General features: G+C 37.9%; 1 protein-coding gene across 1 annotated transcript; it reads left to right on the top strand.

Annotated features, from left to right (window-relative positions):
• Window positions 1–312: 312 nt before the first annotated feature.
• Window positions 313–26153, top strand: PON2 (paraoxonase 2). Its single transcript, XM_037019845.2, has 9 exons — window positions 313–614; window positions 10677–10747; window positions 16501–16556; window positions 19078–19243; window positions 19774–19900; window positions 21367–21567; window positions 23480–23561; window positions 24279–24407; window positions 25042–26153. Exons 1-9 carry the CDS (start codon window positions 541–543, stop codon window positions 25198–25200), a joined length of 1065 nt encoding a protein of 354 aa, XP_036875740.2. The 5' UTR covers window positions 313–540; the 3' UTR covers window positions 25201–26153.
• The last annotated feature ends 91 nt before the right edge of the window (window positions 26154–26244 follow it).

Raw genomic sequence — 26244 nt, forward strand, 5'->3', positions numbered from 1 at the left:
AACTGAGTTGAGATTTAAAAAATAAGACATTGTCCTAGTCTGTAGGTCTCTAGATGAAGCATTACTAGAAACAGGATGTTTCTTTCCTCCCATCTACACCTTGTTATAAAAAGTAGTGACTCCAACATGAAATATTGACAAGACCTGACCCAGAACCTTTAAAACTTTACTGGAGAAGTTCTTACTGGAATATGGACTAAGGAACGTCCTCGAAGACTAGGAGAATGAGAAAGGTATGCGGGCTGCCTGAGGTTCCTGGGGTGGGGCGTTGTTTGGGACAGGAGGTGAAAGAATTCAGTTTCACGCCCTTAACCGAGACTGGGGCGTGGGAGCACAGTTCCCTGTCCCGGGGAAGGCGTCTCGAGTGACAGGTTTGTGGTGACAAGAGACCAAAGGCCCCGGCGAGGGCGGAGCCGCGGCGGCCCCCCGGCGGCAGGCTGCCCAGGCCGGAGACGGGGCGGAGCGCGGCCCGCGCGGGAAGCGGGCGCCGCCCTCAGTGCTCCCCGCCCGGCCCGAGCGAGGCGGCGCGGACTCCGCGCAATGGGGCGGCTGGTGGCTGCGAGCCTGCTGGGGATCGCGCTGGCGCTCCTGGGCGAGAGGCTCCTGGCACTCAGGTAGGTGGGGCCCCCTCGGACCGAGCCGCTGGTGCGCAGCCCGGCCGGCGCGCCCGCCTCCGGGACGCCCTCCCGGGGAAGCTCCGCGGCCCGCGGGTCTCTAGGCCCGCGGTGGGGCGGCGGCAGAAGGCGCAGGCCCTGGAGCGAGCGGTCGCGGCTGCAGAACCCTCCATTGCTCTCCAGCGGGTCGAACACCTCCACCCCCACCCCCGGCTGCTAGCAACACCCAGCGCAGTTTGGGCTGAATCGCAAGACTTTGTGGAAAGTTTATAAGCCTTTGCTTGCTAACAAAGTTCTTTCCTACCTAAGATGACAAGCGAGTGCTTTGTAATTACTCAAGGGCAAACCTGGTGCTGTAACTTGAAAACAAAACTATTACTCATACATTGAAGCTTGGTTATAAAGATTTATTTCAGGTCATTGATGCTGCTACTCTTTGTTCCCCAAACTAGCCTCCGTCTTCAATAAAGTGTCCTCCGTCCTTCCACTGCATAGTTTGAAAAATTCTTGAGCTCTCTAATATTAGTGCTCAAGATCAAAGACACTTGAGATATTCAGCTACTGTTTTTACATCACTTTCATACTATCTCTTTACCCAAGAATCCTGAAACCAGAATGCAAAACAGTCCAAGCCTCATCCATCTCACATTTTAGTTACAATGAAAAAAAGCAGATGTATAGACATCATAGTTTCTAAATTCAATTACCAACTCAAATTTTGTAAGCCTCATGCAAAATAATTCCAGAAATATTGAGCACCTACTATGCATGGTGTGTTCTCCTAAGCTCCTGTAACAGTTAGGCACGTATCCTGAAGAAGTTTACCCTATTACAGGTCAGGAGAGAAATAAAATAAATATATACATTAGGATTTCCAGGACAGGTAAAAACCAACCCCTACAGGCTTAAGGAGGAAAGATTATATCCCCTTGAAGGTGGCATTCAGGAGGAAAAGACATTTGACATTGGCCTTGAAGGAAGTACATATGGGGATGAAGGATGCCACCCCAAATGGAGAGTGCTGTGCAAAGGAAGGCAATCAGGTAGGTGGGCAAGCTGGAAACTATTGAAGGGAGCATAAAGTTAGGGGATGAGAATCATGGGAGGCGGGTGATGCTTTGAGATGGTTAAATATTGGGGCCTGTTTTGATAGGTAAAGGGGAAATGATTGTGTGTGTGTGTGTGTGTGTGTGTGTGTGTGTGTATCTTTTATACAGAAACCTGTTTCAAAACATAATCAGGTTGCTGTGCAGAGGCGAGTCTGGAAGGATGGACTGGCTGATGTCTAGGCTATACCCCCAGATTCTGATTCACTTGGTCTGGGTAGGGCCTGAGCATGAGTATTTTTTATTTTTAATTCTGATCGTTCTAATATGCAGTTAAAGTTGAGAAGTACTAGAGTAAAGAGTGAATAGACATGGAGAAACTAGTTAAGATACTGCAGTAGTTTGGAGAGAATGAATAACAGGGGCCGAAATTCTGGAACCCCAGGGAGGAGGGCAAGTCAGAGTTTCCTGCTCTACTGCCCCTTAGCTGTAGCTGTATCTGCTGATAAAGGAATGCAGGGAAGAGGAACTTTGGAGGGGGGGGCGGGGGGGGGGGCTTAGGGGTAGGCGGAGAGGTGGGGCGGGACTGGGAAGGGGAGGGGAGGAGGATAGATTGAGGCAGGAACTTTGATTGGTAGGATATGGACCTGCTGACCTTAATTTTCATGTCATGTAAACACCCACTCTGCTCAGCAGAACATTCTTGACTTGGATGATTTTGTGTATGATCTGTCCGGCTCTCAGTTTCAAAGGCAAGACCATTATACTTCACAAGCTCATTACCATGTCCCTGAAGTTCAAACCACTAGTGCTTACTCAGGTTGAAGTTCTCAGTCAATGGTCAGTTTTTTTTTCCATTAATGTTAAGGTTTTAAATTTAAACCTCTTTAAATGATGAATGTTACCGTTGCAAACCTAAGACAAAGTAAAGCTTTTTTACATAAAACACACCTGATAGGTAATGTACAATTTAATACCTCTTTATAGAGACTTGACTATAATAAACTTTACTGAGCCATGATTTTATAGGGTAGTGACTTCACTGGATAGTTGAAACTCCAAATCAGCTGATGTAAGAATGTTGCAATGAGTGATGGGTGGCTAGATATAGAAAATAAAAATGCAAGACTCCCACTTAAATTTGAATTTCAAATAAAGAATCATTTTTTAGTATAAGCATATCCCATTCAATATTTGGGACATATTTATACCAAAACATCATTCATTATTTATCTGAAATTCAAATTTAACTGGGCATCTTGTATTTTATCTGGTGACCCTATGATTATGAAACATTAAGTGCCTGCTCTTTGTGGGGTTAAAGGTGGAGTGCTCAAATGCATAGCACTTCTCCTTTCAGACCCTTAGACGCTGTTTTGAAAGGCAGTATGTTCCCACTTCCACATAAGGAAGTACTCTTCAAAAAACAGTGTGTTTTTTGTTTGTTTTTTCTCTAATCTGGTGTCTCCTATTTCATTTTTCTATTTTTAGAGATGGTACTTTGACAATCAAGTTATTTCCCTTCCCCGGGAAGACCACTTAAATTTCAACTTGAATTTCAGATAAATAATGAATAATTTTTTAGTATAAGTATGTCCCAGATGGATAAATGGAATCAAAGTTGTCTCTTTCCATCTGGGCTGTAACTGGTTAAGGTTTCCAGGGTAGGATGGCATATCACACTTCTCTTTTCCACTCCTCCCTAGTTGAGCAATAAAAGGGAAAATACAAATACACAAATATCCCCAGGCCAGTTGCTACCTGTTGCAAAGTACACACTTTTAAATGAATCATGAGATTTGGGCACCTCAGAGACCTGTGCGTGGGCAGGAATCCAAATAAACAAGCATCTGAACATTCTACATGTTGCCTGACACCTTTTATGACAGCTCCACCGAGAAGCTATGCAACCTGCTCTTGAACACTTCTGAAGGGCCCGTCTCTTTTTAAACCACCATCTTCCTCATCATTTATTTTGTGACTGCTGTGTGCTGGTCACTGTTCAAAAATTCTTGATATTAAACTAAATACACATTTACTGACTTTTGGGGAAAAAAAGCCCATTTACATTTATGTCTTCGTTCAGTCTTCATATGTTTTCCTTTCCATATTATACATGTCAAAACAGAGGCTGGGAGAGGTTAACTAGTTAGTTCGACAAGTAATTAGTGCTGCCCCCGCATTCTAAACCAGGTCTTCTGATTCCAAACACAGTTTGAACCAAATCCCCCACAGCTTCCTAGCTTCTCTGCCATTGAAGCACATTTTCTCCAGCTTTACATACCTAAACACAAATTCTTAGTTCCTAAGGGCAAGCATTTTAGGGGCCCAAGGGGTGAATTCCGGAGGGTTTTACAAGTCTGCATATAAAAAGGATAAAGCCCCGGTTTGTTGGTAGTTAAGTAAAAGATAAAGCCCCATCAGTGTTTCGTGAATTCAAAGGCAGCAAGCTATGCCACGAAGTAATGCCTGGTACCACTATGTTCCCAGTTCGCTGAAGGTGTATTGGCTCCACAGCCTGGTGCACCCTTACTGCTACCACACAGTGAGACAAGACAGTAACTACCCCCCTGTGTCATTCCACTCTGGATGGGTAATGCTGTTTCCAGAGTTTTCGGAGGAAATAGAGATGTATGGTAATAACTGTTGATTTGAAGTTTATGTTTTGTGGCCAAATAGCCTGATTTCATTTCTTAGCCCCGCTATTTCCCTGAGATTGTTGCTTTTTATTTCATCTTTCTGTGCCTTGTTATCCTGTCTGTAAAGTGGGGTTCATACTACTACCTGCTCCACAAATGAGTTCCTTCTTGAAAAGTGCTAGGACATGCCAGGCACATAGAAAGTGCTCAAAACCAGTTACCTATGATGACCATGATGTACTAGCTGGGGTTCTCAGACTTTTTGTGCCATAGATCCCTTTGGCAGTCTGATAAAGCCGTGGCTCCTTCTCAGCATCTTGTTTTAAATGCGTAAGATAAAATACATAGGATTACAAAACAAAACTAAATGCTATTTAACTTAATACTAATTTGAATACCTGCATCCTAATTTAAATACTGAACTATTTTTTAAATCTAATGCATGGTGTAATAACATGGGCTTCTTGATGAGTCTTGACAAGATCTAGAAGAAGTTGAATATCTAACAGTAGATAATCAAAGTAGTGATGAGTATAAATAGTATTTTGAGACATCTCCAGCAACTGAAATGTGATGTGAAATGTCTGTGATTTCTATTAGTAACAGAGTCACAGGTACTACTAGTAGAACATTCTGTGGTTTGTTGCCTATGCTCATTATCAAAAGAAATACTCAGTTTCAATTAGACGTTTAAGTGAAGATGTGGTTTGTCACCATATACGTGTTTCTGGTGGGGATCATTTGGGGAATGACTGCCAGCTCACCTGAAGGAAAACAATGTATGTTCTTTGCTGTATTATACCTATCATAAGCTCATAACTAAAAGGAAAATAACCATGTTTTAATGAAAAAGAAAAGGAAAAAAAACAAAGCAAAAGGAACCTAGAACAGAGAACACAAATAGCTTTCACAATGAGTATCTCTTTTAACACTGGCAGTAGTTGATTGGAATATTATGCCTGAAACTGGCTCAGGGTTAAAGGGAAAGACTGCTGTGGTTAATTAGCAATGTCTGCACAGCAGCCAAGTGGCAACAGTCATGTCATCTCTGACCTCATACATTCATAAGCATGCTATGTACGTAAAGTGTTAGGAGCTAATAGGCTATGAAAAATATCACTTACTCGTGTTTGTAACATTTTTCTTCCTCCCTCCCTCCCTTCCTTCCTTTTTTTGTTTTCATGTATGCATTTAGGCTTATTGATCTACTATTTAGGCTTGTTGATTTGCATTGATCCAAAGATGTTCCCCAAACTTCTTAAATTTATTTATTTAAGACTCTATTATCAGTTAGGAGTGCTTTCAGCTGCAAGTAACATATATCAAATTAATGATAACTCATATAAATAGGGACTTATTTTTCCCACATAACAAAAACTCTGTGAGTCATTCTAGGGTCTGTCCACTGAGTCAGTGATCACATCAAAAATATAAGAATATATTCTTGTATTTTTGTTCTTTGATCCTTCACTGTTGGCTTTATGTCTACATATTTTTTGTCATAAGGATGCTGAACGGGTACTGTGGTAATCATGACAAAGGGAGAAGTGGTGGTGCCAGTTGGGTATCTTCTTGTGTCTGCCTTTTCTATCAGAAGCAAAAACATCTCCCCCAAATCTGAGTCTTTCGATTACCCCTAAACACAAAGGAGGCTAAGAAAACAAATATGTGGCTTCCCTACCTCCACAGTGAAAGGAGCAAGGAACAAAGGGGGTGAGAATGACTTTAGGTCTGCCAGCCAGTAGGGTCTGCCACCCCAGAATACTAATGGGTTGCGAACTGATCAGTCTGCTGGGCCAAATGCCTAGCAGTTTACTACTGAAAGAATTTGCAAGTCTTGATGGGCCACAACGGGTAGAAGCAAAATCCTCTTTTTCTTTTACTGTCAAGGAAAGATAAGAAAAAGGATATGATTAATTAGAAGTTATACACAGCCCTTGTGTAACTCTTCAGTTTTAATAGAGGCATATCTAGAGACTATATTATACAATTAAACTAGTTGATGAAGATTGCTTATTAGCAAAGTATAATCAGTCATTTATGCAAACCTAAGTTGGTTCTGAAAAATACCCCATATTAAACTGTTCAGACACATGTGAATTTTATTTATCCGTGCAATTTATCTTTGAGAAAGGTAGATGGTAATTATCATTATCCCTATTTTTGTTTAGTCAAACGGGCATAATACTAAGTTACATACAGTTGACACCCAAACCAACGCATGATACAGAAACTTGATAAAAACTGCAGCTGTGACCTACTGACTTACATCTACATCTACAGTGTGACCTACGTCTTACATCTACTGACCAGTGTTAACATATTGTAGACCATCTAGTTTCATCCTTATTTTATACATAAAGAAGACAAGCTGACAGAGATCATCTGACCTACCAGCGGTCTTGCAGTCTTGTTGCTAAAACAAAAATACAGATGTCTTCACTCCTTTCTGAGAAAAATACAACAGCAGATTAGAGCACTGCCTCTGGTAATTCCTAGCTGGGTGCCAAACCTCAGGAAAGTTGTTTCACCTCTGAGTCACCTCATCACTGAAATGGGGATAATGCTACCTACTTCTTAAGGTTGTTTTAAGAAGTAAATTAAATCGGTAGGTAAATTAAATCAGTAGAACAGTGGTAGAGTCAATAAAATTTATCTATTTTTATTATTGATTTTCTTTTTTACCACCTATGATTATCATCATCATTCATATTACTATTACTAGTACATTAGGCTAAATATACTTGCTTCCCCCTTGAATAACTCCTAGAACTCGTAGTTCTGAGATTTATTGTATTTTTATTGCTTTATTTAAATTTTTAATTTTTATTCATCTATATATTTTACATATTTATTTTATTCACTTATTTTATTTATTGTTTTATTGCTAGATTTTTTCAAGAAATATAACACTATTTGAGTTATATGATTCCAAGTGCAAACTGATTAACACTTTAATTAGAGACTTTATGCATGATATGAACTGCCAAATACATAGTTGCCACCACCTATTGGTAATTCTGAGTTATTTAGGTCTAATCTTTTTTTCCACTTTGCTGGGAAACCAGTAGCCTTCCCGTATTCAGTGTCTAGAAGTTAGAAGCTGTCAAAGATATGAGTAGGAGAGAGACAAGAGACAAATTGTTACTTTGTCTCTTAAATGTATAGTAGGCCTGAACCACTTTGAAAAATGTAAACTACTCTGTGAACACGTTATTATTATTTATGACTGTAGAGAACAGAAAGAGATGTTGAGACAATGAGAGAAGAGAAGGGAACCCCTATAATATGTGGCATTCAAAACAATACAGGCATATTTCGGAGATACTGTGGGTTTGCTTTCAGACCACTGCAATAAAATAGGTAGCAAAATAAAGTGAGTCCAATGAATTTTTTGGTTTCCAGTGCATATGAAAGTCATGTTTATACTAGTTTATACTATGCTGTAGTCTATTAAGTGTACAATAGCATATCTAAAAAAATTATGTATCTCAATTTAAAAAATACTTTATTGGCTGAAAATGCTGACCATCATCTGAGCTCTCAACAAGTCGTAATCTTTGCTGGTGGAGGCTCCCGCCTCAGTGCTGGGGCTGCTGACTGACCAGGGTGGTGGGTGCTGAGGGTAGGTTGGCTGTAATTATTTGTTAAAATGAGGCAACAGTGAAGTTTGACACATCAGTTGACTTTTCCTTTTATGAACAATTTCTTGGTAGCATGTGATGCTGTTTGGTAGCAGTTTACTCACAGTAGAACTTTTTTCAAAATTGGAATTAATCCTTTCAAACCCTGCTGCTGCTTTTTTGACTAAGTTTATGTAAAATCCTTCATCCTTTGTTGTCATTTCAATAATATTCACCGTATCTGCACCAGAAATAGGTTCCACCTCAAGGAACCACTTTCCTTCCTCATCCGTAAGAAGCAGCTCCACATCCATTAACGTTTGATCACGAGGTTGCAGGAATTCAGTCACATCTCCAGGCTCCACTTTCATTCTAATTCTCATGCTTTTTCCACCACATCTGCAGTTACTTCCTCCACTGAAGTCTTCCCCTCATGGAACCCCTCAAAGTCATTCATGAGGTTTGGAATCAACTTCTTACAAACTCCTGTACATATTGATATTTTGACCTTTTCCCATAAATCACGACTCTTCTTAATGGGATCTAGAATGGTAAGTCCTTTCCAGAAGGTTTTCAATTTACTTTTCCCAGACTCTTCACAGGAATCACTATCGATGGCAGCTATAGCCTTATGAAATGTATTTCTTAAATAAGACTTGGAAGTGAAAATAATTCCTTGATCCGTGGGCTACAGAATGGATGTTGTGAGCAGGCATAAAAACAACATTCATCTCATTGTACACCTCTATCAAAGCTCTTTGGTGTCCATGTGTGTTACCAATGAACATTAATATTTTGGAAGGAATCTTTTTTTCTGTGCAGTAGGTCTCAACAGTAGGCTTAAGATACTCAGCAAACTACGCTGTAAACAGATGTGCTGTCATAGAGGCTTTGTTGTTCTGTTTCTAGAGCACAGGCAGAGCAGGTTTAGTCTAATTCTTAAGGGCCTTAGAATTTTCAGAATGGTAAATGAGCACTGGCTTCAACTTAGTCACCAGCTGCATTAGCTCCTAACAAGAGAGTCAGCCTGTCCTTTGAATCTTTGAAGCCAGGCACTGAGCTCTCCTCTTACCTGTGAAAGTTCTAGATGGCATTGTTTTCCAACAGAAGGCTATTTCGTGTACATTGAAAATCTGTTGTTTAGTGCCACCACCTTTATTAATGATCTAGCTAGATCTTTGGGATAATTTGTCTGCAGCTTCTCCATCAGTGCTTGCTGCTTCACCCTGCACTTATGTTATAAACAGCTCCTTTCCTTAAACCTCATAAACCCAGCTCTACTAGCTTCCAGCTTTTCTTCTGTAGTTTCCTCACCTCTCTAAACCATTATAGACTTGAAGAGAGTTAGGGCCTTGTTCTAGACTAGACTTTGGCCTAAGGGAATAATGTGTCAAGTTTGATCTAATTAGACTCTAAAACAGCAATAAAGCTGTTATGCTCACTGTTCGTGTGTTCACCGGAGGAGCATTTTCATTTCCTTCCAGAACTTTTTCTTTGCCTTCACAACTTGGCTAATGGTTTTGTACAAGAGGCCTAGCTCCTGGCCTACCTCCACTTTTGACATGCCTTCCTCACTAACTTACTATTTCCAGTGTTTGACTTAAAGTGAGAGATGCACAACTCTTCCTTGCACTTGAACATGTAGAGGCCGCTGTGGGTTTATTAACTGGCCTGATTTCAATATTGTTGTGTCTCAGGGAATAGGGAGGCCCAAGGAGAGAAAGAGATGGGGGAATGGTCAGTTGTTGATGCAGTCAGAACATACACAGCAGTTTTCAATTTAAGTTCATTTTCTTATATGGATTAAGTTCATGGTGCCCCAAGACAATTACAGTAGCAATATCAAAGATCACGGATCACAGATCGCTGTAACAAATATAATCCTAGGAACAAGTTTGAAATATTGGGAGAGTTGTCAAAATGTGACAGAGACACAAAGTGAGCAAATGTGTTTAAGAAAATGGCGCCAGTAGACTTGCTCTGCTGGTCTGCCCCAAACCTCCCGTTGATAAAAAAAATGGCTATCTGCAAAGTGCCGTACAGCAGAGAGCAACAAAAGGAGCTGTGCCTGGATCCCAGATGTGTTTGCCCAACTGTTCTGTGACCCTCTACTCTAGGGTGGGAAGGAAGGGGAAAGATATTGATTAGTTTTCCACATTTTCTCATTACTTCTTCACTTTAGTTTTCGTGAAACAACAGTAGGCAGTTTTGCTAAGTGATCGGTGCTTACCAAACTTCTCACCCCAATAAACAGTGTTGTGGGGCTGGGATCTTCTCCACTTATTTCTTAATAGCAAGTTGTGGGGTATCTTCTGTGTGCCATGCTCTGGACAGTGCCATTTTTTTTCTTGGCCTCTTTTCTGTCACTGTGTCTGAAGGTATAAGCATTTTTTGGCTCTTCCAGGTCCTCAGAAGAAAAACAGGGCTTCTAGGTCTACATTTGGAGCTCTACCCACCACACTAGAGATATGAGAATGTCCTGGTGCCATGCTTATGTGTGCATAGGGAATTGCATGAGATATTTTATTTGTTGAGTTACTTTCTTTTGTGACCCACATTCACATACAGAACTTTGTGATGACACATTTTTATTTTAACTTCATCTCTGGTGCTACTTTATATTTCTGCCCCTGTTTTTCTATCTTCTCTTTTATCTTCTTTAGATTTATGCTGTGTTTCATGTAAGCCTCTTTAAACCCTTTCTGCAATGAAGCAGGGAATACATAAATGGATAGATTTTTTTTTTTAAAACAGGAATCGACTTAAAGCCTCCAGAGAAGTAGAATCCATAGACCTTCCAAACTGCCACCTCATTAAAGGAATCGGTAAGTATGAGAAAATGTTTATTATACACCTTACATTATTTGGCCACCAACACTAAAAAACTCATTAACAGTGTTTTGTCACACAACTGCTATTTATCAGAGGAAAAAAGTCACATTAAATTAACCAAAACACCTTCTGTCAATCTCTTTGGATTTCATGCACCCTGTATTTCTTCTCTCTTACTTTCACTGTAATTTATTAATTACTTGCATAAACCTATGTTTATTTTTTTATTTCTTGCTTGTTTAGTGACGTTTCTGAAATAGTTTTGTATAAGTCTGTGTTCTTTGTCATGTCTGGGCACTGAAATCTGTGTTTCATTAGTCTAGTAGTCAGCTCCTGAAGGTAAGTCAGAAGGAAGAGACATTATAAAGCAGAAATTAAAAATTTCTCAACAATACTTCCAGTGCAAATGCAAACACATACATGCATATACATACTTGTTTCACAAATGGCATCTTAGTCTAAGATTAAATTCTGCAGCCTGCTTTATTCCGAATGCAGTGTGAGCAGCTTACCCCATCAGCACTTGGTTCTCTACCTCATTCTTTTTAATATTTGCACATACCATGATTTACTTAACCAATTCCCTCTAAATGCCCATTTGAGTGGTTGCAGTTTTTTGCAACTACAAATGAATCAGGGAATATCAATGGACATGTGGCTCTTGTGTTTGTTTATGTGTAGGTTGAATCCTTAACAGCAGGGTTGTTGTTCAGTTAGTTAGCATGTTTGTTTAAAGTTTTGATAGTCATTGTGAAATTGCCCTCAAGTTGTCAACTCTAAAAACTTAGTACCTCATATTCACAATCACATTAAACTCTAGACCGGGTTCACAATGCTCTTTGAGCAAAAATAAAGTGGTGATCCTTCTCTGGGTCACACACAAGAAGGCTTCACTTTATGAAACATACTGGTTTTCAGAGCAGCCTTTCCACTCATTACTTCCTTCCAGTTCTGTTACTCACGTCTCTTTCTTGTCACACCTGTTTGCTATTTGCTCTGTCTCCTCCTTTCCGTTGGTACTTCTGCACTTTTTCATAGACCTGGCTGTCTTGACATTTTTCTCCTGGGGCTTTTCCTCTCTGTTTCAGTTGCCTGAACATTTAGCAGGAAGATTCAAACTCAGTATCAAATACCAGGTTGACTAGTCTTGTGCTGGATAATACACACAGTTCTAGAACAAAGGTTGTCTGGAATCCCAAGAAACTCAGCGGCAGCCTCCTGCCTCCTGCCGCAGTCATGGAGTCCCCTCCGAACTGGTCACCAAGCAAAAGCCAGATGACATCTGTGAGGGGTGTTGAACAAGTTGGGAGGTTGAGTCAGTGATCTCTGAAGTTACTCTTGCTACTGAGTTAATAATTAGCAAATCATCAAACAGCCCTTGGCCCCTGCGAATCCTACCTTCTGTGAATTCGAGTCTCAGAGTAGACAATAGGGCACAACTAGACACATTACAGGACAAACTGCCAAGTGTATTGCATCACAACTCACTGGGATGGAGGGCTCCTCGGAGAAACACAAGCCCAGCAGCATTTGTATTCTGAACAGGCATCTGTCTGTGTTGGTGACCTTTATGTTGTGATGTGTGTGAGCTGCTGTCTGGGATTGGAAAGAATGAGGAAATATGTCACCTATGGCCCCTCTCATGAAGTGTTTAATGCCTCTGAGGCACTTCACAAGGCAACAGAGCGAAGATGATGAGTGATTAGAAGCACATTTGGGATACATTCTTAGATCTAATTAGAAATGTGCTTTTTTTTTTCCTTTCTTCTTTGCTTTTCCTCTGTGCTTAGCACACACTATGTGAACCTTTGTTGAATGCTATGTTAGTGATGCATAATGGTTAATAATAGCTTATGGTTATAAGTTTTTAATGACAGCTACTTATTCCGTGGTCTTTGATTACAAGGAGTAACAGTGCTGGGCATACATCCCATACAGCAAAAGTGAGTTCTTATGGTAGCCAGCAAGGGTAGAGAGGTTCTTTATTTTTAGTTTCCACTTTGGAAACAGTAGTAGCCATGCTCTGAAGGCCATCCAACCCCTCCAGGAGGGGTTCCCTTTCCCCTTCCACCACCATCAACACACACACACCCACGCATGCTTGTGTGTGTGCACCCCACAATACTACATTCACCACAACTGGAAATGAACTTTGCAACACTTGGGTGCTTTATACATATCATATCATCTCTTTCTATTTTAATAAATAATAATTATCTACCACATACCATACAGTATGGATGAACTCTGTGGGGCAGAAAGTAAGCCCCTATTTATTCCCTTTTTTGTATACCAGTGTATCTTACAGACAGAAAGTAAGATTAGGCATAATATCAACATCCAAATAGTAAATATTACAATGACTTAGTTAATTCTATTTGAGGCTTAAGTGTTTAAAACATTTTCTAAATGTTTTTGAAAATGATGGCATTCAGAGTGAGTCCTGGACTAATATAAAATTTTGAATGGATTATCTCTCTTGAGTTAATGAATAGTTTTATACACTCGGTAATCAAAATCTTTATAATAACTGCTGCTTGGGAGATTAAGAAAAAAAGCATTAAAGTTTGTAACCCTTTTCATCAAGTACTGTATAATCTACCTATGAAAAGAAAAACAGAAAAACCCATTACTGTGAGATACACATGTATTTTTTCTTTTTTCTTTTTATAACAGATAAGGACCCAAGGTTCAGAGAGGTTAAGTAACTTTTGCAAATTCTCTTTCCAATTAGTATCTTCTTCCCAGAGTGATTAACACACATACCTGACTAGTAAATTAAAGAAGAAAATAATAAGCTACATTACATATTGGGTACTCTATTGGGTATGGCAAGGGCTGGTTTGTTGTTAGAAAGTTACAGTAAGTAACTTAGAAAAGAGAGAAACCTATTTTCTGTTACATGCCAGTACCAAGATTAGCAAATATTCTAGGGTGGTAGCTGCGTGTCATACGGTCATTGTGGGACAAAGGCTGGTGAAGCAATACAACTATCTTTAGCATATTGCTTCCATCTTGGTCCAAGACTAGGAGTCCAGTTGTTGCCATTTCCCAGCAGGAAATGGTAGAAAGGAAATTTATTCGGATATTACTTTTAATTTATTTTACCCAATAAATTTGCATACATTCTGTCCTATCATATCCCATTAACCTGAGTTTAAACAAATGGCCAAATCCATCAGCAAGAAAAGGTAGGGAATGTTTGTAGTTGTGTCACTATGTGCCTGTAGCTGAAAAGGAAGAAAAGAAATAGAGACACTGGGGAGTACTTGGCTGTCTTTGATCCAGACAGATAATTGCTGAAGGAATAAGCAGAGATCAAAATCAGATGTGCTAAGCTGGAAGGCTTTCTAGAGAAAGAGGATCTTGAAAGAAGGTTTAAAGAAAAGTACAGAATATGAATTGGTGAAGATCTTGGTGAGAGGCGCAACAGCAAACATTCTGGGGAAAAGCCACCCTATTTTGACCACAGCTGAATTTGCAAAGTGAAGTGTCTTTAGAGAGGAACCAGGTGATGCTTCTAACAGAGATAATTTGTTAAATGCTAGATTGAATTTTTTGTATGTGCTTTTAAGTCAGAACAAAAGGTCTTGAATATCAGCTTCCCATTCTGTGATTCTGAATGATTTGCCTAAGCTTTCAAAGTCTCTATATTCTCAACTCTAAAATAAAAGATAATAATAGTGCTTATTAGGGTTATGAAAATTATAAGAATTAATGTATGTAAAATACAAGGAGCCTAGTACTTGGTAAACAATATATGTTAGTAGCTATTACTATTACTACTACTATGATTATTGAATTTGAGGAGAAAAAAAACTTCTCCAGCATTGACTATTCAGTCATACCAAAGTGATTTGTGATCACACCAAAGAGCTGATATGAGATGATACAAGCCTATCGTAGTAATGGCTATAGAAATGAAGATGAGGGAGTAGATCTCAAAAATATTCTAAAGAAAGCTACAGATAAGACTTATTTTTCTTCTTTGAATTAGGCAATAGGATTAAACAGAAAGAAGTTACAATGTGGGTGAAATGAAAATACTTTTAAAAAATTGTGCTTTCCTTGATTATTAAGACAATACTATTATTTGTAGAAAAGTTTAAACAAAGAAAAGTATAAAGAAGTAAATGAAAATCACACACAGCGCTACTGCCCAAAGAAACATTATTTTTTTCTATATGTCTTTACTTTTTCTATGTGTGTAATCATGTAAACATTGAAATTAAATTGCCTTATATACATTTTCAGGAACAACAAACTTGAATTAATTGAGCTCCTACTAAATGAATCCAGAAAGGAAAACTGGGTCTAGAATTCTTGTCTGTATGCACATGTGCATGTGTGTGCATGGGTGTTTGTGTGTTTGTATTTGTGTATGTACAGGTGGAATAGAGTTCTCATGGTCCCTGCTCATTACCAGTTGAGAACCACATGGGACCAGAGTTCAGTAGTTTTTAGCCTTTCTGTGGTATCACAGACCCTTTTTGAATCTGCTGAAAGCCTAAGACCCCTTTCACAGAAAGTTGCTCATCTGTACATATAGAAGATATTTTGCATTGCACAGAATTTCAGAGGGTTCATAGACTCTTCGAAATCCATCTGTAGTTCCTTAGGAGAGTACAGACCCCAGGCTAAGAACTCTTACACTATACCATGCTTAAGCGTCTATGTATACTTTCCAAGAAACTGGCATCACAGCATTCATGACTGCAGTCATTTCACAAAGTGAAGTGCTTGGCATTTTTATTTTCTTTTGCTTTTCTCCACTATTATGATAGAGCCAGCAACACGGGAGGCAGCCATCCAAATGCAAACTCATGAATCAAAACCAAATGGCTGGGTAGACACTGTTTGTTTTTGACAACCTAGAAATAATCTTGGAAGAATCCTTTGGAGAGGTCTTAAAGGAAAATATTGGGTTTTGTGGACTCAAAGAATGTGTCATGATTTGACTTAATCTAAGCCATTTTTATTCCTCTTTTCTTCTGTTTACATCTATTATCTGTCTACGGAATTTGTACAGTGAGACTGTTGGGAAGGTCTTAGTCTAATTATTTGCTGTGCCATGTGGAGTGTACTGCAGACAATCAATAAACAATCAATAGTAATTGTAGTCTGCCTCAGAGACAAACGTTAAGAGCTTCAACAGGATTAGGTGTATGGTAGCTTTCATTTTCTTTTGCTAGTTTTTTCTGTAATTTAAAGCCTTAATTTAAAGATTAAATGGAAAGCTTTCTTCACTTATGACAACAAGCAGGCATTTTTTTTTAAAGGAGGAATACGTAATCCCAGGTGTTTTATCTCTGTTAATGAGAGAAATGTCTGTGTTTGCTTCAGATTGAATGAGCAGAGAAAAGGACAAGGACATTTGCATGGTTAAATGACTATGAGCCCCTCATTTCAAAAGTAATATTCCCCTGATGTCAATTACTTTTGTACAGACATCTGGATGTTTATCATCAGGGTGTACAGATGTCAACTTTTTCCATACTAGAGCTAGAAATGTGGTGATTGCTTGACTTTGATTTGAGTAAACATAAAATATCTAACATTTAAAGTCAGAAGTTCACTGCAGGAAGGGATTTAGGCTGACATTTATTAAAGAGAATGGTTCCTCAGCAAAATATTGGAACCATTCCTAAAGATACAGACACTGATGAAGTAAACATAGTCTAGTTGTGCTATATCTAACAAATCACAGAATTTGAAAATGACATTTATCTATTTCTTGAACTTACAGAAGCTGGCTCTGAAGATATTGACATACTTCCCAATGGCCTGGCTTTCTTTAGTGTGGTGAGTATCATTTTTCCACACATTCAGTGGAGGAGGTCTGAGGGAGTGTGATGAGGCCTGTGGAGCAGTAACTTGTTTTTTAACATTCCTCACTTTCAAAAATACATTCTGAAAAAAAGACAGGTCAAATAAGATCATGGAAAAGTTCTTCAAGCTTGTCTAAATGTAGAGATGAAAAGCTCTTTGCCTTTTGAAAAAGGCATTTTGCTCTTTGTGTCTCCACTGCATTGCACTAAAACTAGCCAGGGCAATCAGTGTCTTAGGATTTTTGTTATTAAAAAGATATTTTGGCCATTGGTGTGGATATTTGATACTACATTTACTATTTTAAATGGAGCATCTACCTTTCTTTCCATTAAATGTTCAATTTAAAACTAATATTCTTGCTGCTATTGCTTATTTTCAAACAATATACCAACTTTCCCATACCAAAGCCAGTGCTTTTTCTTTTTTTCTTTCTTTCTTTCCCCCCTGAATAGCCTATCTTAAGTTGAAAGTCATCAACTGAGTTTATTTTATACCCTTCACTTTTGACATAATTCTTATGCACTTACAAATAATAACCTTCTGGGCACACATTAGAAAGACTTTAAAATTGCCTGGTCTGTGTGATGCTGGCCTACACCAACATCCATTCTGACTGAAAGCTGAATAAATGGGCCCAAGAGGAAGTTCTGACCACTCTCCGTCCCTGGTGCCCAGGTGCCAGTCCTTGGCATGCTCCTGGGCTTGGTTTCTCTTGAGGAAGAAGTACCCCAGCTGGAAGGCAGTCTGTAATTATTCTGTTCCATCTCAGCAGCCATTATTTTCAGGCTCTTGAGACTCAGGAGGGATGTGAAGAAGTTGGAGGTGCTTTAGAAGAGAGTTGCAACACTAATAAAGTAGTTGGCAGACTTGGGAAAAAGGTGAGAGAACTCAGCTTTGATGAGAAATCCTGATGGCTCCTGGCGGTGTTGATATGAAAGACTGCGAGCAGGGGGTGTTAACACTGAGGGAAAAAAGGAGCCCTGTGGGCTTTGGCAGAAATACCACTATTTATTTTACATTTTAAATATATACTTTTACAAGTAAAGTTGTACTGAATTACCTATACAGAATGAGTAAAATGATATTCCTAGGAGGACTCTGGGTTTGTTTAGCAGCACAGGCTTACACATATGTCTCTATGCTTAGGAAGAAACACTGGGACTTCTCCTCAAAAATATTCATAACTAGAGATACAAAAATCCTGAATAGAGTAGAAGGCAAGTGCTTTCTTTTTTCCAAGGAACTCTTCTCAGAGATTTGTGTAACCCAGAACTCACCTCTTTAAAGATTTCCCCCTGCAAGAATAATTCTGAATTAGAAGTGAGGTCTCCAAGCACATAAATCTCTAGCCATTTTAGCTGAGGGGCTTATTACAGTCACAATAATCTTGTAGCGATGTCAGAATGTCATCTACTTTTTTTCTGTTATCCTTCCTTTTGTATATGACTTTCTTTTTTTTTCAAACTTAGGAACAATCCCACTTTACTTCTGTTTTTTAATTCACTCAGCATTGTCTCTAATCCTTCACAGAATATGCTCCTTTTTAAATGAGAGACTCAGACATCATAGTAACTGTTTGTTCTGGGCTTTTTAGCCCATCTACGCATCCCATCTTATTCCATAGTTAGAGGCTTGAGGATCACCTCAAAGCTAACATAAAAAATCAAATAGAAAATGTAATAATAATAGTATAATAAGGTTTCATGAAGGATAGCAACTTAATTCCCAAAATTTATACAGAAAAATTAATCAGAAGAAATATTTAAGACTGTTTTATAAAGGTATAGCAAAGAGTTGTGGGATAGGGGACTTTGTAGAAGCACAGAGCAGACTAAGGGCTTGAGGACCAACAGTCAGTATTCCCACCGTGCACTCTGCCTGGTATCTCCCAATTTCTAGACTGAGTTAGAATGACTAGCCATTGGAGGAGTGTATGGAGTACAAAGGCTGGCTTCTCTGAATTCCTGTGATAATCTAAGAATCTCCTACAGGTTATTTGAACATTAAAAATCAAAAAGAATGAATTTTTTAGTGTTCATTTTAGCATGATGTGGATTGCTGAGCACTTATGAGGATGTTATTTGAGATGCTGAGAAGTATGTATTGTTTGAAAATGAATATTATTCCAACTTCTACTTTATCTGTTTTTTTCCCTATATATTTAAATGTTTTGTCATTGAATAGTTTGGAGACTACATTATTATTTAATATTAATATTTATTATAATATTTATTAAGGCTCGTTCCCCTCCACCTACCCTCTGAAGAGACTAAACCCCTAGTGTCCTGCCTCAGCTCAGAAAAATCAATTGATTATCATTCAGCTTTCTAGCTCCCAACTATTTCTTCTATTGTGTCCTCTCTGCTTTCTTTGTTTGTAGCTTTATCCTACCACCTTTAACCAAATGTTCTAGTTATCATTTATTTATAGTTCCCACTTTTAGTCTATAAAACTACTTAAGCATTTATATTTAACTTTTTCCTGTGTTGAAAAGGGTCTAAAATATCCAGGACTCCACAGCTTTGCACCAGATAGGCCTGGAGGAATACTAATGATGGATCTAAAGGAAGAAAACCCAAGGGCACTGGAATTAAGAATCAGCCGTGGGTTCAATTTGGCTTCATTTAATCCACACGGTATCAGCACTTTTATAGACAGAGGTAAGAGCCGATGAGTATCAGTATTAAGAAACTTATAATGGCTTGCAGATGACTGTGAAAAATAGATCTAGGCAGTATCTGTATAAGCGCAATTAACTTACGAATTCTTTCTGTATTCTTCATACAAATAAATTGATTATTTGCCTCTTCAGCTAGCAGCGAGTTATGCTACATTTTGAAATTTCTAACAGTTAACACCTGAAAGAATGTTTAGACTTCATAACCTTTTCATATGCTTCTGGTCATTGCATTAAAAAAGAGCTATATTTCTGAATGAAACTACAAACAGATTATACATAAATTGTGTATATGGAGTAGGAAACACTCCTTCTTAAAGGTCAGGGAACCAATGATCAGAAATAACCAGACAGACAGTGATTGTAAAGGTGGGGAAGAAGAATGACTTGCTAAGGCGTCTAACAGCTTATACATTTCAACCTTTCCTTGCCTGTGGTATTTAAATGTCAGCGTCTGCCCAGTGGCCCTATGGTTACGTCTTGTAAATTAACTCTGTTCTTTCAATTCTTCAGATGACACAGTTTATCTCTTTGTTGTAAACCACCCAGAATTCAAGAATACAGTGGAAATTTTTAAATTTGAAGAAGAAGAAAATTCTCTTTTGCATCTAAAAACAATCAAACATGACCTTCTTCCAAGGTACTTAGACCTGTTGTTCATTCTCCTTTTTATCTCTAGCATTTTGAAATATTCACCATGGTGGGAATATTCACCTTTTGTAAGTGCTAAAATAAATGCACGCACACATATATGTGTTTTTTATATATATAAAATGTGTGTATATATACACAGAATGTGTGTATAGTTTCCTTGTAGAGAAGGATGTATCACTCATTATAACTATCAGGACTCTGGGTGAATCCCTCGAGAAATGATGAAATACTGGACAACAGAGGAGATGCTTTTCAGAGCCACCTTGGTAGTAGAAAAAAAAAGACCTCACCATTTTTCTGGCTGTCACCTTGAATGTCATCCAGATAATAATACTAGTCCTGCCTGCTTTTTATAGTTTTTATGTTTGTATGGGACTAGTACGAAGTCCTTTCATGGGGTTAATGGTAGCTGTGGGCAAATGGCCCTACAGAATTGAAGGGATTAAGACTGGAAGTGGGTCGCTACTACTTCAGGAATTTAGAGCCAGTTGGTGATGTGGCCAGAAGAGAATTGTTTACCTTCCCAGCTCAGCTTGCATTAGCCTACTGCTTCTTTAAAGTTTGAACTTGATGAATATTTTTAATTTCCACTTCCCTATGTAGGGCTTAGCATGTAACTTCCATTCATTCTTCCAGAAATGCACTTCATAATAAATAGGAGCAAAAATACCATCTGGGCAGCCTCTGCATTCCAGAGCTCTTTCAGGAGAGGGGACCCACCTTCCCTGTAGCTTTGTTTTTTATTTAACAAAAGGGAATGAAGCTCTTTCAGAAATTTTGCATAGGGTAATTGGAGTTTACATTTAATAACACCCTTGCCTACTGGTTTTAAAACTGTAATTGTTTTTAGCGTATAAATCTCTCACCTGAAGCATTGTACTATGGCAATTTCATCATCCATCTCTCTGCAAGTGCTTATTGAGTGCCTATTCATTCTCGGCAGGTCAGCTTTGTGAGTCAGGTAAAAATTGAACAGTCAACCTTAGTTTGACTAATAACTAGGCAAAGGAACTCAGGAAAAATCCAGCAACTGAGTAAATGAGAGCTAGGTAAAGGTTATTGATGGCCAACCAGCTCACCAACCAATGAGGCCTATCCCATTCCATGCTGGGGATAGCAGTGTTCTTTCATAGTGTTAAACCCTACATTTCTTGCTGTCAAGAAAACACCCTGTTGACACCAAGTCCTTTTTTTCTTTTATAATAATCCTGCCAGAATTTTTTAATGACCTGCCTTCAAATTACCTGGTACTATATTAAATTGTTCTCTGGAAAATGATATTCAAGTAGACTGCATGTGACTGTAGTTTTGTGATTTTAGCTGAGCCTTTCCTGGGAAACCTGTTACCCAAACTTCAAAGCACATATTGTGTAAACCTTTTGGATACTTAATCTTTACTGTGGAGACCAACTGGTTTTTCATTTTCTCTCACATTTTATTTTTCTCTTTCAGTGTGAATGATATTGTAGCTGTTGGACCATCACATTTCTATGCCACCAATGACCACTATTTCTCTGATCCTTTCTTAAAGTATTTGGAAACATACTTGAACTTACACTGGACAAATGTCGTTTACTACAGTCCCAATGAAGTTAAAGTGGTAGCGGAAGGATTTGATTCTGCAAATGGGATCAATATTTCACCTGACAAAAAGTATGACCACTTATAGAAGTATCTTTATTTTTCCTCAGGCATGGCTGGACCAGATTCTTCACTTTGCTTTTTTTTTTTACTATGTGGAAGTAGTTTACTTGATATTTTTGGACTGTGACATACATAATATATATATATATATATATATATAATATTTGCATATAATATATTTATATGCAATATATTCCTAGATATATTATTAAATATATTAATGTACTTATTTGTAATATATAATTATATGTACTATATATATATATATATATACCTATAATATGTAAATATAGGTTTTATTTTCATGCAGTATCTAAATTTTGGTATATATCATTACAGAATTGAATTTTATAAATGTAAATTTTTATAAAATGGGATATTTATATATACATATTAAAGTATTAGCTAGGTATTGCCTTTTAAATAAATATATCATTGTTTTATTGGCTGCCCTTATTCCATTATAAGGGTAGTCCTAAACTAATTCAACCAATTCCCTATTGATAATGGTTATGTAGGGGTTTTTTTCTGTACAAAACCATTTTGTATTTCTCATTTACCAGTGAAAGTTATACAAATATTTTTTGAGGAAACATTTCCAAAGGGAGAATTATAGCATAATGATTAAATATTCAGATTTTGGGGTCATCCAGACCAGGGTTCAAATGCCATCCATGTACTGGTTAAATGTGGTGACATGAGTTCTCTGTCTTTGCACATTTGTACATGTGTTTCTGTAGAACAAATCCCTCAAAATAGAACTACTTGCTCAAAGAGTGATCCCTTTTAATGTTAGCTTTTAATAGATATTGCCAAATTGACCCCAGAATCATCTCACTATTGTTATATATTCAACTACAGCTTATAGAAAGGATATGAAATTCATTGTTAACTTTCCCTTCCACTGCTTTAGCACACTCAACAATTTAAGCTACTACAAAAAAACATGAAATAAACTTGGCATTCTTTGACAACTAAATGTCTTTGTTTTCATGACACAATTTCTTCTTTCTTATTGATTATAGGAAATGAATATAGAATCATTTAATTTAAATTCTCTATAACTGGCCCAACCCAGCCTCCCCCATCAAATCTGTTTTTCTCCCCAACTCTCATCTTTCAATAATAAGAGTCAAACTTTCCAGTCCCCAAGCTAAAAAAACACTACTAATAAAAGGGGATTCAGCTTCCATGATAACAGTCATGCTGTCTTACTTGTTTAATGTGTAACAAACCAGTCTCACCATCCCAAAATACTATAAACTTAGGAAGAAAAGGCTGTGTCTACTTCCTGTTTATATCTGTCACAGCACTGCATTCATGGCTTTACATGGGATAAGTGCTCAACAGAAGACTTGCCATGGGACAGTCAATTCAATGAGTCAAGTTAGTATAAAGTAGCCCATTAATTCACCCTTCTCAGATGTAGACAGATTGTTCTGAATATATATTTATTTCTTACTCCTAAAATTATTGATGTTAATAATGTTTTATTAAATATTAAGGAATATTAATAAATATTCTAATAAAATGTGTTCTGTTCCATACCATATATTTCTACATATAAGTTGCATCTCAGATTTTACTGTGGAATATTAAAGCATTTTTTCTGAAGCCAAGCATTTGTTTTCTTGTGTTTTCTGTGGCAAATATTACAGACTTTATATTCAAAATAATGTCCTATATTAATTTTCCTTATAAACCTTTTGAAAAATCATTTAACAATTCCATCATTGTGTGGCAACACTGAATTGATTTTGAAAGCTTCTTTTTTAAATAAAAATTGACCTTTATCAAGCATTCCTTGAAGGTCCTTCATTGATTAACTTCTTGGCAGATTATTAAGATTTAGTCTTCCATTCTGTGTTAATGAAGCTTTGTATTGGTGTGGAGCTCTAACCATTATGTCTTTTCTGCAAAGGTACATCTATGTTGCTGATATACTGGCTCATGAAATTCATGTTTTGGAAAGATACCCTAATATGAATTTAACTCAATTTAAGGTAAAGGTATTTATTTTTATATATAAAGTAGACATTAACCTACTATACTTTGAAATTGACGTATTTTAACAATACCTCACTTAGAACAGTATATGGATACCAGTGTTGTTATTGTGGGTTTTTAAATATTCCTTCCCTATAACTGGCCAAGTCCCCTGTTCCTAGCAATCACAAGGACTGACTGTGATTACTTGCAGCAGTGGGTTGGGAATAATATCTGCATCAGATTTATAGCCCATTCTGTGAAGTACTGATGCCGCCCAATGAATTCCAGTAAGAATTTTCACAATTGAAAAGACTAATAGATGAATTCTGAAATGAAGACTTATGCATGTTGTCAGTTCTTTCAATAATAAATGAAGGTAGAAATTGGGTTCCACACCATTATTATATTCTTCCTGCTTAACAACACATATTTTAGATTAAGAATTTCCTATTTTGCTTTGAATGAGTTCCTTGAGCTCCCTGATCATTGTGCATCTTTTAAGAGAAAAGGAGTTCATTTTTTAGAGAGATTGATTATCACCCTAACTTTCTTAATTTCAGGGAAGATGAAAGTTTTAAAAATTTATCTTAAACTATATAGATGTTAAGGGGTGGAAGCAGGGGGAATCTGTATAATTTCTCCACATGCAGAGAGGCAGGAAAGGTTAGCCCTAAATTATTTAATCAAGTTTCTCATGCCATTTAGATATTGACACACTTTCATTTTGGAAGGTACTCAAGTTGGATACACTGGTGGATAATTTATCTATCGATCCTTCCTCGGGGGACATCTTAGTAGGCTGTCATCCTAATGGCCAGAAGCTCTTCGTTTATGACCCGAACAATCCACCCTCATCAGAGGTTTTTATATTTTTAGTTTTTTAACCTTAATTATGCAAGTCCTTTTGAAGGCAATACAGTATATAAATTGCCACGGGATGGTTTATTTAGTCTTTTTAAACTAGTAATACAATAAACTTACATAGTGGTTTTGTAACTGCTTTAAGCCCATAATGGGCAGAACTTCACCTTGTTCAAATACTTGTAGAAAAGTGATCTTTTGATGTATTAAATTATGGTGGAAACTAGTCAAAAGTCATTTTTATAATGATGTTCTTCCTCCTTATGTGGTATACTGGCAATTTTTTAAATACCTGGCTTATTGTCAGCTCACCACATGACATGACTGTTCATATAACGTAGTGTGAAAATAGGCACATTAGTGTGGAAGTATTTCTATTAATGCTCAATTACTATAATAACACTAAATCCTGTGTTGGCATGCAATAACTAGATGGTTTAAGAAAGTACTTTCTCTTTGAAGATTTAAGAAAGTACTTTCTCTTTAATTTGAATATTGAACAGATTGGTTACTGCTGTTTTCAACAGCATGTCCTCTTAATCATTGTGTCATTGTAGAAGACAGAGATTATTGGTGATTGAGTGACATGGGTTTATGGTGGTTCTGTGTTAATCCTTTGTATCTCCTCAATAGGTTCTCCGCATCCAGAATATTCTATCGGAGAAGCCTACGGTGACTACAGTTTATGCCAACAACGGATCTGTTCTCCAGGGAAGTTCTGTAGCCTCAGTGTATGATAGGAAGCTGCTCATAGGCACTTTATACCACAGAGCCCTGTACTGTGAACTTTAAACTGTACTTTGGGTATACAATTAAGTTTTCTAAGAATTACTAATTCTGAGGGAATTTAACCAGCAAAGGTAACCCATAAATGTCTGACATGTATAGCTAATTTTATTTCAGTATGGAAATGTTCCTTCAGTTCTTATAGCACTTTTAACAGAAAAGGAAAATGAACCATTTTTGAAAATACCTAGTAAAAGAGAGAGAAGAAAGCTGCTTTCGGTAAAGAGAATACACTCTGCACAAGATAAGCCTTACCTCTGCCTTCCAGCCACCAGAGCCTGAATGCCACTGAAACAGGGTAGAGTCTATTTCCTTAAAATGTAGTGACCTCCTCTCCAACAGTGTGACCACTGTGACTGTTCAGAACTACTGACTAGTAACATGTTTTGTACTTACATCTTGGTTTACTATTAAAGAGTTGGAGTTATATTAAAAACTAACTAAAATCCAACTTTGTTTGTATTTAACTCCCAAGGAAGGTCTTCCAGGGGAATGGAGAGTGGCCACTTCCCTGTGGGGTCTCCCTGAGGTAGGCAGGCATGGCAATGTTCATTTCCCTCATGGAAAACTGAATATAAGTGAGGTCTTTTTTTGAGTAAAATAAAACAAAGAATAAACGAAATATGGCAACTCTATTCTCAGTTAGCACAGAGTGTTCCATCAGCAGTCTTCCTGAATGGAAGCCCGCCTTGCATACAAAGAGGAAATGAAAGACTGGAGCTGAAGGTCATACCACCTCCTCTTGGGACACAACTGGGAACGTCCTCAGGAGAGATGAAGTCACTGGCCGGGGCTGCCTGGTTAATCCTAACGATGCTAGGGCCAGCCCCACTGGTGCCTGCCTCACAGGGGAGTCCTTTCCACTCACTGTATGGCCTGTAAAACCCTCTAAAGCTCTGGAGAGACTTTCATATGTTTCTATTCATTCTAACTTATAAAGCATTTTACTTCACTTCTCATACTTTGTCCCATCTTCAGCATCATTATTGTCAAAATATTTGTCAGTTACTTTCAACATGCCAGACAATGCACTGAAAATGGTACATCTAC

This window comes from Manis javanica, chromosome 6 (genome assembly GCF_040802235.1).
Source record: "Manis javanica isolate MJ-LG chromosome 6, MJ_LKY, whole genome shotgun sequence".
Lineage (NCBI taxonomy): Eukaryota > Metazoa > Chordata > Mammalia > Pholidota > Manidae > Manis > Manis javanica.